Source organism: Danio rerio, chromosome 2, assembly GCF_049306965.1.
Source record: "Danio rerio strain Tuebingen ecotype United States chromosome 2, GRCz12tu, whole genome shotgun sequence".
NCBI classification, from domain to species: Eukaryota; Metazoa; Chordata; class Actinopteri; order Cypriniformes; family Danionidae; genus Danio; species Danio rerio.
In genome coordinates this window covers 1,492,498-1,510,828 of record NC_133177.1, presented here as the reverse complement: position 1 = coordinate 1,510,828, position 18,331 = coordinate 1,492,498, and the positions used below count along the sequence as shown (strand labels likewise).

The window sequence follows — 18,331 nt, the reverse complement described above, 5'->3', positions numbered from 1 at the left end:
AAGTGGAGACTAAATAGTTGAGTTTGTAGTCGTTTCTTGAAGACAGCGATTGACTCTGCCGTTCTGATGCAGTTAGGGAGTTCATTCCACCAACTGGGCAGATTGAACGCGAGAGTTCGGTGATTTCTTCCCTCTTTGGGATGGAACCACGAGGCGACGTTCATTCACAGAACGCAAGTTTCTGGAGGGCACATACATCGGCAGAAGTGAGAGCAGATAAGAAGGAGCAAAGCCAGAAGTCGCTTTGTAAGCAAACATCAGAGCTTTGAATTTGATGCGAGCAGCAACTGGCAGCCAGTGCAAACGGATGAGCAGCAGAGTGACATGTGCTCTTTTAGCTTCATTAAAGACCACTCGTGCTGCTGCATTCTGGAGCAGCTGAAGAGGTTTGATAGAGTTAGCTGAGAGCCCGACTAGTAGAGAGTTGCAATAGTCCAGTCTGGAGAGAACAAGAGCTTGAACAAAGAGTTGAGCTGCATGTTCAGATAGGAAGGGTCGGACCTTTCTGATGTTATAGAGTACGAATCTGCAAGATTGAGCAGTTCTAGAAATGTGGTCAGAGAAGTTTAGTTGGTCATCAATCGGTACTCCAAGGCTTTTCACCATTTTGGATGCAGTAATTTTGCCGGCAGCTAGCTCTCTGCAACTCTCACATGGTCGCCCACTGAAGCTAAGCAGGGCTGCGCCTGGTCAGTACCTAAATGGGAGACCACATTGGAAAAGCTAGGTTGCTGCCGGAAGTGGTGTTAGTGAGGCCAGCAGGGGGCGCCCAACCTGCAGTCTGTGTGGGTCCTAATGCCCCAGTATAGTGACGGGGACTCTATACTGCTCAGTGAGCGCCGTCTTTCGGATGAGATGTTAAACCGAGGTCCTGACTCTCTGTGGTCGTTAAAAATCCCAGGTTGTCCTTTGAAAAAGAGTAGGGGTTTCACCCCGGCATCCTGGCCAAATCATCAGTCAATCATGGCCTCCTAACCCTCCCCATATCATAATTGTCTCCTCTCCACCAATCAGCTGGTGTGCGGTCTGGCGCAAAATAGCTGCCATCGTGTCATCCAGGTGGATGCTGCGCACTGCTGGTGGATGAGGAGATTTCCCCCCATTGTGTAAAGCGCTTTGAGTGCCCAGAAAAGCGCTATATAAATGTAAAGAATATTATTATTATTATTATTATTATTAATGGTTGCCCCATCCATGTGTATTGAAAAGTTTATTATTTCACATAATAAACATGACACTGAAAAGTTTCTAAGCTGCAAACTACACCAAACTAGGAAGGAATACGAGTGTTGTTGCTAATGAAAGTGTGGAAGTGAGTCTGTGCGGGTTTGCAGCGCTGTTTGTTTGTGTTGGTGGGAAATGGCTGGGGGCTGCAGGTATAAAAGCGCTTCAGATTTGGGGAGAGGGTTTGACAGCATGTTTTGGGACCGCGCACACACAGCTCCTCCTATTCAATTGAAAGACAACGGAGGTCTCTTGACAGAACGAAACCGCGCACAAAAAAATGTTTACATCCTGCAAACACTGCGATTGCGACGGCAACAAAAACAGCAAATCATATCAATCACGCATCTTTTGATCACACTTTGTTTGCACTTTTTGTCATATTGTAAGTGGGGAATTTAACTTGGGGGGGTGAGTCCCAATATTTAGAGACACTTCTCAACATGTAAAGAGGCTTTATAGACATTGTGAGCACAAGTATTGCTGGTATGAAGATCATAACAGAGCGCTACTGAAGCTCTGGTGCTAATGAATACATGCAAATGAGGCCTGTGCTGATTTTGGGAAGCCTGAAAGAGTGCCTGCCCACATAGCAAAATTTCTCTGGCCCACACAATCAGGTTTTGCTTGGCCCACATGCCGCAGTGAATTACAGTACATGACTGGACCAAATCTGGCTTCCAGACGAGGGCCAAACACAGACCATATCTGGGCCAAGTCTCAGCCAAGTTAATAACTCATAACTGGGCCTGAACTGGGCCAGATAGGTTGGTGTGTCACGATTGCAATGAAATTGATAAACGCATGGAGTGATGCGCTTTAGGCACACTATGGGCACGCTTTTTCTCAAAGTGACCTGATTGGTAGAATTTTTTTTCTTTACTCAAAAATGATTTTAGTGTATTTTAAATGTGGGTCAAGACTGGCCAAACTCACATGGCCCACTTATCAAATTTGTAAATCTGGGCCAAATACTACGTTTTTCATCTGGCCCAAATCTTGTGTGCCGCCTTAAAGACGGTGCCACCTCTGCCAAACCCGGGCCATGTTTGGCCCACATGCTGTATGCCAGTGCCGGATGAATGCCTGCTGTGCCAGCTTTATGCCAAATCTGGGCCAGAATTCTTTGCTACTAGGGTGTGCATTCACACACCGAGTTTGGTTCTGATACATTACTTATGGGTCCAATACAAAATGTTTGAACACTTTGGTTGCTGAATGATGCAGTATTTTAGTTATATGTACACACACACACACACACACACACACACACACACACACACACACACACACACACACACACACAAAAAAATGGCTATTTTAACCCAATTTTCAATACAATATGGACAAAACCGGCCCACTGGTTTAACTTTATAACATTAAATTTATAGGACCAAATTTAAAAGTTTTGACCCAACATTGGGTTACAATAACCCAATTTTTTTTATTTCTAAAATTTGAATTCTTTTTCCTTTGTTGTGTCAAAAGCTGTTAAATTTGGTCATATACACTAAAAAAATGTAACCTAATGTTTTTTTGTGTGTGCATATTTCACCCAAAATTTGGTTGAAATACACTCACCGGCCACTTTATTAGGTACACCTTACTAGTACCATGTTGGACCCCTTTTGCCTTCAGAACTGCCTTAATCCTTCGTGGCGTAGATTCACCAAGCTAGAGATTTTGCTCCATATTGACATGATAGCATCACGCAGTTGCTGCAGATTTCCAGTCCCTTCTTGAATCTCTGCCACGAAGGATTAGGGTGGTTCTGAAGACAAAAGAGGGTCCAACCCAGTACTAATAAGGTGTACCTAATAAAGTGGCCGGTGAGTGAATATAGATACACAGGAATTCCTCCAGCAGGGGGAGCAGTCCTCCTTCATTAACCCCAGCAGCAGCAGCAGCAGCTCCGGATCCGGCGACTCCCAGATCCAGGCTCCGGATCTTGCGGACGCCCCGCGGATTTTAATCATGCCTCTCTGTCAGTGTTTGAGAGCAGCAGGCTGACAATGATTTCCTCCGTGATTACGCACAGGGCGCGTCCCCGCGGGGATGGGGCCCCCTCTGGAGCCGTCCTCATGGCTTTGGGGGCCTCGCTTCCATTTTCCATTATTATGTGGACTACCGGAGCGACAGCGCAGAGCGAGACCTCGCAGGTTGGTGATGAGGAGGGAGCTCGCATGCTCCTCTCCGACTCTTCTTTATAAAAACAGACTCAATCCTCAATCTCTGATCTAAAGAGAAAATCTGACACTCTCAATTAGACTCCAGCGCGTGCATCTAAACGGAAATAACCATCATTTTACTTAGATTTTTTGTTGTTATTTTCATTTTTGCGCGGTGCGTAATTCCATTATATGACTGATTAAATCAAACATGCATGTGCATTTAAAGACATTTTAAACTCAGAACTGACAACCAATAGGATGCTATGATTTTTTTTGTATTGTTATCATCATTAGGTTGACGTTAGGCTTTGATTCCTCGAATGCGTAATATCATCACATATAGATATATTTGCATGATCTTCTCCGGCGGGTTATTCTTTCGTAGGATATGTCGCGGCGCAAACAAGCCAAACCAAGAGCTCTGAAAGGTAAGTGATCCTCCATATATGATTAGCAGGCTTTCAAGAACGCAAAGCTGATCATTTGTGAGCTTTCCGATGCTGTGTGTGTGCATGCGTATTTGCCAAACACCAAAGTGCGCAAATTTAGGGTTGCTTTGGACGCGCGTTTTCCCGAAGGTTTGCTTTATATGATGCATGGCAGTATTTACTGAGGTCGGACTGTGTTAAGGTCTCGTTGGACAGTTCAATGGCGATATAGTGATGGTATGCAATCTGGATGTTAAATTGGCGTGCAAGTTTGGAGTGACGGATCACGTGACCGTGCAAGCTCTTCTCTAGGACGAGTATTATAAACATTAAGACTTTTGACTAGTAGCCAGCTGTCCTCATGCTGATGCGATGTGTGTTTGCAGTACTTTCAAGGCGGATTGTGGTTTTGGTGGATAGTTTTGGAAGTCAGTCGTGCCAGTCTGTCGCATTGGATTTAATAATTTACATTTGCAGGAAGACTGCTTTAGGCTACAGTAGGGACGTAGATATATATATATATATATATATATATATATATATATATATATATATATATATATATATATATATATATATATATATAGTTGGAGTCAGAATTATTAGCCCCCTTCGATTTTTGTTTTCTTCTTTTTTCAATATTTTGCAAATGATGTTTAACAGATTGAGGAAATTTTCACCGTATGTCTGAAAATATTTTTTCTTCTGGAGAAAGTCTTATTTGTTTTATTTGGGCTACAATAAAAGCAGTTTTTAATTTTTTAATCACTATTTTAGGGTCAATATTAGCCCCTTCAAGCTATACTTTTTGATAGTCTACAGAACAAACCATTATTATACAGTAACTTGCCTAGTTACCCTAACTTTACCCTAATTACCCTGTTAAACCTTAAATGTCACTTTAAGCTTTATAGAAGTGTCTTGAAGAACATCTAGTTAAATATTATTCACTGTAATCATGTCAAAGATTGGTTAAATCGGTGATTAGAGATGAGTTATTAAAACTATTATGATTAGAAATGTGTTGAAAAAAATCAGCTCTCCGTTAAACAGAAATTGGGGAAAAATAAACAAGCGGTGTATTAGTTCAGGGGGGCTAATAATTCTGTCTTCAACTGTATATATCTTTTTGTTGTATTATCATTATCATAACAATTATCATTGTTTTTCATTTACTGCATTGATTTTGTCTATATATTGTAAATGAATTATAATTCTAATTAATTTTGAATGAGCACATTCATGAGCATCAGCGCAAAATTACACTACTGCTAACCCACATTATATTAAATATTGTGTTTTTAATTGTGTTTTTTATATTGTAAGATGACTTCAGCACATTTGATTTGAGATTTTAACATTTTATTTTATTAAATTGAATTACTTTTAATTTATTATTATGATTAATAATGGCTGCATGGTGGCACAGTGGGTAACATGTTCGCCTCACAACAAGAAGGTCGCTGGTTCGAGCCTCGGCTGGGTCAGTTGGCGTTTCTGTGTGGAGTTTGCATGCTCTCCCCGTGTTGGTGTGGGTTTCCTCCAGATTCTCCGGTTTCCCCCACAGTCCAAACACATGCGCTATAGGGGAGTTGAATAAACTAAAGATTGTCCATAGTGTATGTTTGTATGGATGTTTCCCAGTGATGGGTTGCAGCTGTAAGAACATCCGCAAAGTAAAACATGTGGTGGATAAGTTGGCGGTTAATTCGACCCCAGATTAATAAAGTGACTAAGCCGAAAAGAAAATAAACTATTATTATTATCAATATTATTATTATTATTAATAATATATATATATATATATATATATATATATATATATATATATATATATATATATATATATATATATATATATATATATATATATATATATATATATATATATGGGCGAAGCTGTGGCGCAGTAGGTAGTACTGTTGCCTCACAGCAAGAAGGTCACTGGTTCGAGCCTCGGCTCAGTTGCCGTTTCTGTGTGGAGTTTGCATCTTCTCCCTGCGTTAGCATGGGTTTCCTCCGATTGCTTCGGTTTTCCCCACAGTCCAAAGACATGGTACAGGTGAATTGGGTAGGCTAAATTGTCCGTAGTGTATGAGTGTGTGGGTTGCGGCTGGAAGGGCATCTGCTGCATAAAAACATGTTGGATAAGTTGGCGGTTCATTCCGCTGCGGCGACCCCAGGTTAATAAAGGGACTAAGCCAACAAGAAAATGAATATATATATATATATATATATATATATATATATATATATATATATATATATATATATATATATATATATATATATATATATATATATATATATATATATATTTTTTTTTTTTTTTTTTTTTTAATGATGCATTTTTCTCATTATCACATGTATCTCCATCATAGATGGCACAAAATCTCATCTCAATATTTGTAATTAATAAATTGGTTTGATTATTATTTATGCAATTTGTCTGAATATTAACATGCTGTCAAAACATTATTATTATTATTATTATTATTGTTATTATTACTACTATGATTATTTTTTATTATTATTTATTATTATTATTATTATTATTATTATTATTATCAATATTATTATTACTATGAATATTTATTATTATTATTACTATGATTATTTTTTTATTTATTATTATTATTATTATTATTATTATTATTATTATTATTATTATTATTATTATTATTATTACCATTACCTAATGATGTTGTAGCCTATTATTATCTAATAGTTGTAGCCTCATTAAATAAACAACAGACCATTAATTCACAGCATGACTCAAGATGCGACTTGCATATAAGTATGGGCTTTTAAATGTTTATATATTCATTTACATGCAAACATAGGTTACAGAATAAACTCAGATGCATCTTCTTTACCTGGATTCTGCGTCGTCTGTCGTTGGTTATTCAATCTAGATCATCAAAACTTTTCATATATATAAAAAAAGTAACTATTGTTGACCAAAGCAAAGTGTATTTTCTTTGTGCTACGTCAACTAAACGAATAACAGGTGGCTGATACACGCAGTAATGTTTAAAAGCACATGCACATTGGTGCTATAATTGAACTTGCCTGTTTTATTCAGTAAAGTGCTGGCATTTATTTCTGTAATTACCTTTATGATTACGCTAAACACTTCTAGCCCTTAATTTACATGTACCCTTACACAAAACACAATGGAGTCTACCAAACACTACATATTGTGTGACAGGTTAGACACCCGTTCATTTTCCTTTAGCTTAGTACATTAATAATCAGGGAACGCCACAGCGGAATGAACCGACAACTATTATTTAGCATATGTTTTACACAGCGGATGCCCTTCCAGATACAGTACAAGGAAATTCATTAGATTAAAATAATTATCAAATGGTGGCTCAGTGGCCTCACAGCAAGAAGGTTGCTGGTTTGAGTCCTGGCTGGGTCAGTTGGCGTTTCTGTGTGGAGTTTGCATGTTCTCCTTGTGTTGGCGTGGGTTTCCTCTGGTTTCCTCCACAGTCCAAACAAATGCGCTGTAGGGGAATTAAATAAGCTAAACTGGCCGTCGTGTATAAGTGTGTGTGTGAGTGTGTATAGGTGTTTCCTAGTACCTGGTTGCTGCTGGAAGGGCATCCGCTGCGTAAAACATATGCTGGAATAGTTGGTGGTTCATTCCGCTGTGGCCATCCCTGATAAATAAGAGACATAAGCTGAAGCAAAATGAATGGATGAAAGTGAAATATGTAGATTTCTAAAATTGTCCAGCAGTGGAGATGTTATTGTGTGTGTGTGTACCTTGTATTCCTCACATCATGGGGACCAAATGTCCCTACAAGTGTAGCCAAACCAGTAAATTGTGACCATTTTTTTGACAGAATGAAGTATTTTAAAATGGTAAAAGTGCAGATTGTTTCCTGTGAGGGTTTGGTTTTGGGGTGGAGGAGAGAATATATACAGTAGAAACATCATGATGTCTATGAGAGGTCCCCATAAAGCACAATATATGGTTTCAGCGTTGATATCGCAATATGTGTGGCTGCAATAGTTAAATCGCAGGATATATGCAGTGTTGAGTCGGAGTATAATCATAACAGAGTGAAGTTTTTATCATTTGCATGTGTTTTAAAGGCATTTCAAGAGAGCTTAAAGGGCACAGGACAGAACTGTGTGCAGGTATAGTGTGTTTACAGTCCTACTGGAGTGATATAAACACAATAAGTCTCTTTTTTTTTAATTACTTGAAGTTAAAATAGGATTCAAATCCCTCCTTTTTTGAGGCAGACTGCAACTTGACGTTGGAGTGCGGTTTCCCTGCTCCAGCATGAATTGACAGCCGCGTATTAACATGTCTCTGTAGTAGCGTGTATAATTATATCAACAAGACTGGAAGTGCGCAAAGCAACTGGGATTAAAAGATCTGTTCGGCTCTCTGTGATCATCAATCATCATCGAACGAGTCTTACAAGTTTAACATGTTTAAAACAGTGCATGTGTGTAATGAATTACTGCGATTTTACCATCTTCATCAGCACAGCCGCATAGTGTCCTTACAATTATAAAGGAAGACGCTTCAATCCTGATTTGTTGACGTTAAATCAGGTTTATTTTGCATATTAACATAACGGATATCCATAAAGCAGTGCATATTAACCTGTATCCTGTCACATTTGCGTGAAATAACATTGCAAAGTTAAACGCTTGCGCTGTCTGTGTGTGTGTGTGCGTGCTTGAACTTTGTATTGACATTATGCGAGTCTCATCGTTGCAGAAAGGCTTGACTTAACTCCACAACAAATACATCAAATAATCATTGGGAAAGTTCTTACTCTAGTATTCCTCTCAAGCGTTACATGAGATCTGCTTCCTTTATGTCTGTCACTGTGCTGTTTATCTGACGCAGCCGAGGTGGAGATAGAGGCACACTCTGACAGGCATGTGGAGACGGTGGGCGGGGAGTACAAGCATTAAAGGCACAGGCCACAAAAACAGCTACTGTGCGTTCAGAGCAGCGAATTCAACATTCTGAAAGCTCTAATAAATAATCTGAGTGTTTTGAGCTGAAACTTTACACATTCTGGAGACACGAAAGACTTCTGATCTTAAAAAGGGGTAGAATAGGTGCCCTTTAAAGCATTTGGGCACAAAAAAGTAGAACATTTGTAACTTTAATGAGGAATTATTCCACTGAATTAATACAATAAAGACTATACAGCGGTATTTTACATTTCAGCATTCAGTTTTTATACCTGAATACTATTTAGCTCTCTGGAAAACCAATAAGCAATGTTTATTATACCTTTTTTTTGCTCTATTGTGATTATTTTTGCTTGCAATTTCTTCATACATGATTCACTGTGTGTGTGTGTGTGTGTGTGTGTGTGTGTGTGTGTGTGTGTGTGTGTGTGTGTGTGTGTGTGTGTGTGTGTGTGTGTGTGTGTGTGTGTGTGATGCAGATGGGCATCTCTGAGTAAATGTCAGTGGGAGAAGTGAAAGTGTTTGCATACGAGCGGATGATGTATGTCTTCGGCCTGTGGACATTTATTCCCTTAAGCAATAATGCTGTCACCTCTGTTCAGCACATTATATATTAAAATGGCCTTCTGCGAGGGGGGGGGGGGGGGAATGTCTATATAAAATGTCTTTCCTGAGATCCACAGCTCATATGTATTTAAAGTACATTCACTCTTGATGGCGGGGGATATGATCACACACACACACACACACACACACACACACACACAACACATTTATTGCGATGTGCTTTTTATTGCATCGCGATCTTAAGTTACTTTGTTTAAGTAGTTCCAGTTTTGTCTTTGGTTTTGACTAATCTAATGTACCAAATGAAGTCAGAATTATTGTCCTCCTGTATATATTTTGACCAATTTCTGTTTAACGGAGAGCAGATTTTTTATCAACACTTTCTAATTATAATAGTTTTAATTACTCATTTCTAATACCTGATTTATTTTCTCATAGTCATGATGACAGCACATAATAGTAGACTAGATATTCTTCAAGACACAGCTTAAAGTCACATTTAAAGGCTTCACTAGGGTAATTAGGGTAAAATTAGAGTAATTAGGCAAGTCATTGTATAACAGGGGTTTGGTTTGGAGACAATTCAAAACTAATATTGCTTAAGGGGGCTAATAATATTGACCTTAAAATTGATTTATTATATTAAAAACTGCTTTTACTCTAGCCAAAATAAAACAAATAAGACTTTTTTTCAGAAGAAAAAATATTGTAGAAAATACTGTGAAAAATTCCTGAATCTGTTCAACATCATTTGGGAAATATTTGGAAAAAATCACTGGGGGGGCAAATAATTTTGACTTCAACTGTATACTAATATATCATAATATAGCAGCCCATGGAAAATATACATTTAAAAGAGGGGTTTGTTAAAAGATGTATTACACATTTAGTCAGATGATATTTTTGTTTATATAGCTGTAGCCTACCTTTAAAGTCCTGATTTGTATTTTAATGTCATTAATACCACAATAATTATGGAGTCAGATCAGTCTCAAAAATAATAAATTTACTAAATAAAATTCATACAGCACAATTCACATTTACAAAATCCAATTTGTAAATTCATAAACTCATAAATACAACAAACAATTAGTGAATTCACAAGTAAAAATCATAAATGTTTTCGCCCCCAAAAATTGTATTCGTATATTTTCGAATCGTGTTTTGAATTTACGAATTGGGTTTGTGTATTTATTAATTGTGTTTTAAACTTACGAATTAAATTTTTGTATTTTTGAATTGTGTTTTGAATTTACGAGTTGGATTTGTGTATTTACAAATTGTGGTTTGAACTTACGAATCGAATTTGTGTATTTTTATATCGTGTTTTTAATTTACGAATTGGATTTTAGTATTTACTGATCGTGTTTTGAACTTACGAATTAAATTTGTGTATTTTTGAACTGTGTTTTGAATTTACGAGTTGGATTTGTGTATATACAAACTGTGTTTTGAACTTACGAATCGAATTTGTGTATTTATGAATTGTGTTTTAAACTTACGAATTGGATTTGTGTATTTTTATATCGTGTTTTGTTTTTACGAATTGGATTTTTGTATTTACGAATCTTGTTTTGAACTTACGAATTAAATTTGTGTATTTTTGAATTGTGTTTTGAATTTACGAATTAGATTTGTGTATTTTTAAATCGTGTTTTGAATTTACGAATTGGATTTTTGTATTTACGAATCGTGTTTTGAACTTTCGAATTGTATTTGTGTATTTTTAAATTGTGTTTTGAATTTACGAGTTGGATTTGTGTATTTACAAATTGTGTTTTAAACTTTCGAATTGTAATAGTACAAAATGTATTATTTTTGAGACTGATCTGCCTCCATAATAATCGTCACTAATTATCAACCACTGTAATTTTTCGCTGGGTGCATTTGCTTGGACGTTACAGATGACAATGTACCATGCAAACGGCCATTTTGCAAGATTTTTAAAATATACTGTATGGCATGCATTTAATATTTTGTGAAATCCAAACATGAACTTGTATTTGCATATAGATTTAAGATTTCAATATGGGACATAAATTCGGTTTACAGTTGAAAGCCAACAGCTAACGGACCCTTTTCACATTTTCAGGGTTTAGTAGCAGAAGTTGGGTGAACTCAGAGCGCAGTGAATACAACAAATCGTTTATTTACAATCCTATTTGCTGACAGAAAAACTACACAATGGTGTTATCGAGACTTTCAGAGTGGAAAACAGTAGTGTGAGACTGATAACGGCAGCCAGAAGAGAGAATAATGTCCTGCACCCATACACACCGCATTACACACACCTCACACAAGCAGTCATCCGTTTAATTGTAATTTAATGCAAAGATGACATAATACATACATACATAAACGCATATAAATGTTCATAAGATAAAAAACAACTAAAAATATTACAAACTTTCAAGGATTTGAGATGCTGATGACCATTAAACCATCACAACAGTCTTGTGAAAAGGGTGCATTGGCAAATAAGATTTGGCATCTGAATTGTCTGAGCAGAAAGCCTCAAATCTTTTTATAACTGAACATGCAGGACCTGTTTCTAAAGCGTGTTGGTCTCTGTCAGTCAGTGCCAGCGATCAGCGGGTCGGTCGTCTCCTCTGTGCCAGCAAATGAAAGTGCAGATAGTGGAGATATAATGGAGACCGCAGGGGTAGAGCTCAAGTCTCCTCCCAGAAACACTCATTTCTCCTGGAGCAGGTGGGAGTCTTTGTTCTCCTCCTGCCTCCGAAATCCATTTAGTTGTGTACACCTGGCATACAGCGGCAACATTTCCCACTTAATGGCCAGAGAATGAGTCTGTGATGAAGTGGCAGGCGCACTCTTTGCTGCACAAAATCTGCCTGTGCATTGGCTTAAAAAGCACTTTAGAAACTGAAGATCACGCTGTAAAAATATATTAGAGTAAAATATGACATGTAATGTTAATAAAGAAGAAAAGCCAAGAGAAACACCAAAGTAATATTGCAGTTTATAGAAAAAGAAAAGTGCAACACCTCATTTATATTTTCTTTGCAAATGTATTATGTGCTTATGTTTCATCTTTCTACTTCTAAAGGTGTTCGCTGAATAAACTCTTATTTTAATGAGTTTAACTGTTTTGTTTGAATGCATCAAAATATCTGATCTATATTCCCTGAAAAGGGGCCATTTGATAGGATAAATATACCATTGGATTGGATGAGCACTGCAGGACATTCAGATTAAATAGCCCTGTTTTTAGCCTTGTTTAAAGGGGTGCTCCAGACTGTATTTTTAAGGCTTGGAGGCTTGGTTGTGTTTTAGGATGGAAAGTAATGTGTGCTCATGCTTTACTTGTAGAAAACCACGCTATTTTTTCAGATATCTTACTTTGATTATATTCAGCTAACATGAAAACCACGGTCAGATTTCCTAGTTCCTCTGAAAGGCCCGCCCTCAAGAGGCATGTCTATTGATAATTCTATTCTAATAAACTTCTGTTCCGTTCTATTCTAATCAACTATTCAGTTCTGATAATTATTTTCTATTTTAAATCATTTCTATTTTGGTTCTGCTAAAACTGTGTTCTATGTTCTGATAAACTTCTGTCCTAATCTGATAACAGATTCTATTTGGATAATTCTATTCTAAAAAACCTCTATTCTATTCTGAAAAGCTTGTTTTCTATACGGATAAACCTATTCTATTCCATTCCCCTCTACTCTGTTTTACTCTATTCTATTCAACTCACTTTCTATACTGATAAATCTATTCTGTTCTACTCTATTCTATTAAACGTTATTGTATTATACTCTATTCTATTCTATTCTATTCTATTCTATTCTATTCAACTAATTTTCTATACTGATAAACCTCTATTCTGTTCCACTCTATTCTATTAATTTCTATTCAACTCTATTCTATTCTACTTGTTTTCTATACAGATAAACCTCTATTCTATTCCACGCTATTTCATTCCACTCTTCTATTCCACTCTATTCTATTCTATTCTACTTTATTCTATTCAGCTCATTTTCTATACTGATAAACCTCTATTTTCTTCTATTCAACTATCTTCTATTCTACTTTATTCTATTCAACTCACTTTCTGTACTGATTAATCTATTCTATTCTACTTTTTTTTTTTAAACTTTATTGTATTATACTCTATTCTACTCTATTCTATTCATCTCATTTTCTATACAGATAAACCTCTATTGTGTTCCACTCTATTCTATTCTTTTCTATTTAACTCTGTTCTATTCTATTACGCTCTATTCTACTCTACTCTATTCTATTCTGCTCATTTTCTATACTGATAAACCTCTATTCTATTCCACTCTATTCTATTCTACTCTATTTAACTCTGTTCTATTCTATTTCACTCTATTCTACTCTATTTAACTAGTTTTCTATACTGTTAAACCTCTATTCTGTTCCACTCTATTCTATTCTGCTAATTTTCTATGCTGATAAACCTCTATTTTCTTCTATTCAGCTACTTTTTATTCTACTCTATTCTATAGTATAGGGTATATGCCGAGCTAGTGCTGTTACCATGCTGATCAACTTCCGGTGGCCTGTTATTGTGAACTTTTTTCCATCTTATACGGTTCCTTATACAGCATCGATGTTGTAATGTCATTAAAATACATTCAGTTAAATAAACTTTAGCATTTATTTGGTTGCTCAAGTGTAAAACGAGACAAAAAGCCGTTTACTCACACGCGCCCGTCAGAATCGGCAGGCTAGCGCAGAAGCTCCATTGAATATACTGGGGTAAAATAAATGCTCATGTTATAAAGACATGGCGGGGGGAAATGTAATGTAATGCAGTGCTTCTTGTACAATCTAGGACCCACTTTAAATCGGATATCACTCAGCTAGTGGAGATCGCTGATTTCTAAAGAAAACAGACCTTAAACGCACTGGATTTTGCATTGGCATTCAATTCGCCGGAAGCACTTAACCCCGGTTACTGGCAAATTAAAAGTCCTATTAGCATGCTTCGGCATATACCCCATTCTACCCTATTCTACTCCTATTGTACTTCAATCCACTCTTTTCTATTCAACTTGTTTTCTATACTGATAAACCTCTATTCTACTCTATTCTATTCCCCTCTATTCTATTCCACCCTATTCTTATCCACTCTATTCTATTCTGCTCTATTCTGTTCTGCTCTATTCTGTTCTGCTCCATTCTATTCAGCTCGTTTTCTATACCGACCAACCTGTATTCTAATCCTTCTGATAAGCTTCTGTTCTGTTTTATTTGACTTTCTTGTGTGGCGTTCAGCAGTATTGAGGTCATGAGTGAGTCCAGCAGATCTGCGTCTTCATTTGTCTCATGTAAAGGTCAGCTCTCGCGTGTGTTTATTTTAAAGCTCATACAGATGATGCTACCTGGAGCCTGTCAGAGACGCTGATGTGAACATATAAATACAGCACAGCGCATGATATTTCAAGTCATATTTCATGCTCGAGAGTTCACTGTAAAAGGGATTAGTTGCCTTTTCTTAAAGTGAGTGAACGCATTGCCTGAAACATATGAAGTAGATTACCTGTGTGCATATTTATGATAAATAAAGGGATCGTTCACCCCAAAAATGATGTTTTACTCCGTTTACTAATCCCCAACGTTTTCCTTCAGCTTAGTCCGTTTATTTATCAGGGGTCACCACAGTGGAATGAACCACCAACTATTCCAGCATATGTTTTACACAGCGGATACTCTTCCAGCTGCAACCCAGTACTGGGAAACACACATACATACTCATTCACACACACACTTATACACTACGGTCAATTTAGCTTATTTAATTTCACTGTAGCGCATGTGTTTGGACTGTGGGGGAAACCGGAGCACCTGGAGGAAACCCAAGCCAACATGGGGAGAACATGCAAACTCCACTCAGAAGTGCCAACTGGCCCAGCTGGGACTCAAATCAGCGACCTTCCTGCTGTGAGGTGACAGTGTTAACCATTGAGCCACCGTGCCACCCAGTTTCTGTTGTTAAACACAAAGGAAGATATTCAGAAGAAAGCTGAAAACCTGTAACCATTGACTATTAAGTTAAGTCAACGTAACCGTTTTAAGTTACAACTTTATAAGATCTCTCGCTCACTCTCAATTCAATTCTATAATTGCTTTATTGGCATGACAAATGTTACAAATTTATTGCCAAAGCAATTATAAAGTTTACAAAAAGTAACAGAACATGCGCATATATATATATATATATATATATATATATATATATATATATATATATATATATATATATATATATATATATATATATATATATATATATATATATAATGTATATATATATATATATATAATGTATATATATATATATATATATATATATATATATATATATATATATATATAAACACTGTAAACAGTAGTAGTAGTAAAAAATAATAAAATAAAAATAGATATATACATATAATAATTAAATAAACTTATAAATAATATATCATATCCCATATATCATAATATTATTTAATATATCATGTTTAATTCAATATATCACATTGTTATTCATATTTATCATATCTTTTATATATTATATTTATTTATAACAATAAAAATAATAATGGATCACAATAAACTACATTTAACAATCAACATTTTAGGATAAAACTGTAATAAAAAATCTGTATATTTACAGTGATTTAATTATAATCATCTAGATTTGTGCGTGTGTTCGCGCGCGTGTGTGCGCGCGTGTGTGCGCGCGTGTGCGCGCGTGTATGTGTGTGTGTCTGTGTGTGTGTGTGTGTGTGTGTGTGTGTGTGTGTGTGTGTCTCACTCTCTCTCTTCTGTTTTACTGCTGAAGGAAAATATGAATCGAGGAGTGCATTTGTGTGTGTGTGTGTGTGTGTGTGTGTGTGTTAGGACTGATTAGAGAAAGTCAATCGATATACAGAATGAACTTGTGCAGATGGTGGAATTTAGAGAAAGCACTGACATAATAAAATGTCTTCTTCATGGCATTTGCTGCATTGTTCAAGGAGAAATGCACCGTCTTGTGGCTATTTCTCAGAAATGAATGTGTATGTTTGATTTTTAAAAAAAAAATAATCTTATTTAAATAAGATTCATGTGATGTGGTGTGACTTGATCATGTCGTGATAGCCCTGCTATAGTGTTTGATATTGGTATAATGAGGACATTGGAATAAACCAAAAACTCCACCTAAATCAGATCCTTGTTGCACTTCATATTTGACACTACCTGACAAAAGTCTTGTCGCTTATCCAAGTTTTAGGAACACTAATAATAACTTGACTTCTAGTTGATCATTTGGTATCAGAAGTGTCTGATACTGAATGTAACACCAAACCATGATTTTACCTTCACCAAACTTGACTGATTTCTGTGAGAATCTTGGCTTCACGCTGGTTCCAGTAGGTCTTCTGCAGTGTTGGTGATGATTGGGATGCAGATCAACAGATGATCCATCTGAAAAATCCACCTTCGGACACTTTTCCAAATAATCAACTAGAAATCGAGTTATTGTTGCTCTTACATCTGGGATCCACGACAAGACTTTTGTTAGGTGGTGTAAATGTAAGACTGCTTGATTTTTCTCTCTCAGACACCGCACCTCACAGAACAACACTACTAACAATCAAAACTATCAGTGGCATATCAGTAGAAAGTAATGATGTTTTCTAATATTTAAATGAAAGGCAAAATGTATACTAATGAACACAGCAGGGGGCCTAAAACAGATCCTTGTTGCACCCCATAGTTACAAGACAGCATGTTTTCTCAATTTGTTAGTGATATATAGGTGTTTTCTTAGCTTGCAGCGTGTTTGAGCTCTCTCAGCCACCAAACAGATCGTCTAAATTCTATATTTGTTTTTATTGAGTTCAGTAATGTTCACTTTCTTATCCTGATCCGCTCTGCTTTGTGTGGCTGCTGGTGTGTGTTCAGGAGAACGGTCAAATCCTCAGATGTTCTGCTATCGATCTGCCTCGCTGCAGTGCACATCAATGCGGCGTCTCTAGAGGATTCTCTTGCAGAAGCATTGGTAAAGTTCAGACCTTACAGGTTGAAAACCATCCTAAAATAACAACTAGGTCCAGGCCATTCCTCGCTGAGATGGTTTTGCTTACCTTTCGCAATGTTTACAAGTTGAGGATAGGTTTGTACATAGTTGTGCAGTATTAATATTAACGACAACATATTTTGTCGTGTCATGCAACACGACTGCATACGAGTTCCTACATTTTTACAAATTATAAAATTCATTGCTCCAGGTATGATTTGCCGCACGTTTCACAGGACAAATTCACTAGAGGGCGCTCTCTACATTTTTAAAATCTCATTCATTCATTTTCCTATGGCTTAGTCACTTATTTTTTAGGGGTTGCCACAGCGGAATGAACCGCCAACTATCCCAGCGTCTGTTTTACGCAATGGATGCCCGTTCAACTGCATCCCAGTACTGGAAAACACCCATGCTCACTCATTCACACACACTCATACACTACAGCCAATTTAGTTAATCGATTCCCCTTTAGCGCATGTGTTTGGACTGTGTGGGAACCCACGCCAACACTGGAAGAACATGCAAACTCCACACAGAAATGCCAACTGCCCTAGCCGGGACTCGAATCAGTGACATTCTTGGTTTGAGCCAACAGTGGTAACCACTAACGCCCCATTCACACAGGGTGTCAGCTTCAACGCTTTCCATTCACTTCGAATGGGTGACGTCAGACATGCAGAACTGCATTGTGGATCTGTTGGCGCAGCTTCAAAGGCGTTGCTCGCTGCAAAAGTTGGGACTTGCTCAACTTTTCAAGCGCCGACGGTAGTGTCAGCCAATCAGATTGCTGTATGCAAATACTCCAGCTCAGACCAACCCGGGCTCATTGTGGAAACGTAGTCCCACGGACGTTTCTGGAGACCGCGGAATACGTCCCGGTGGATACGTATGGCTGCAGTTTTTGTTTTTGCAAATCCGCGAGAGGCCGCTGTTGTGCACTTTTT

At 37.2% G+C, this 18,331-nt stretch overlaps 1 protein-coding gene across 4 annotated transcripts in view; it reads left to right on the top strand.

The window, feature by feature from the left end:
- The first annotated feature begins 3,138 nt into the window (after positions 1–3,138).
- LOC108180213 (zinc finger protein 521) overlaps positions 3,139–18,331 on the top strand; it is a 128,503-nt gene continuing 113,310 nt past the window's right edge. For 2 of the 4 annotated variants that reach the window (XM_073922310.1, XM_073922300.1), the window contains exon 1: positions 3,139–3,383. Coding sequence is in view for 2 of the 4 variants with exons in the window: in XM_073922293.1 (XP_073778394.1) it covers positions 3,784–3,823 (40 nt within the window). In the remaining 2 variants the exon portion in view is untranslated. Of the gene's footprint in view, positions 3,824–18,331 lie in introns of all 4 variants that reach the window. The other 2 variants (XM_073922293.1, XM_073922288.1) reach the window with 1 other exon arrangement.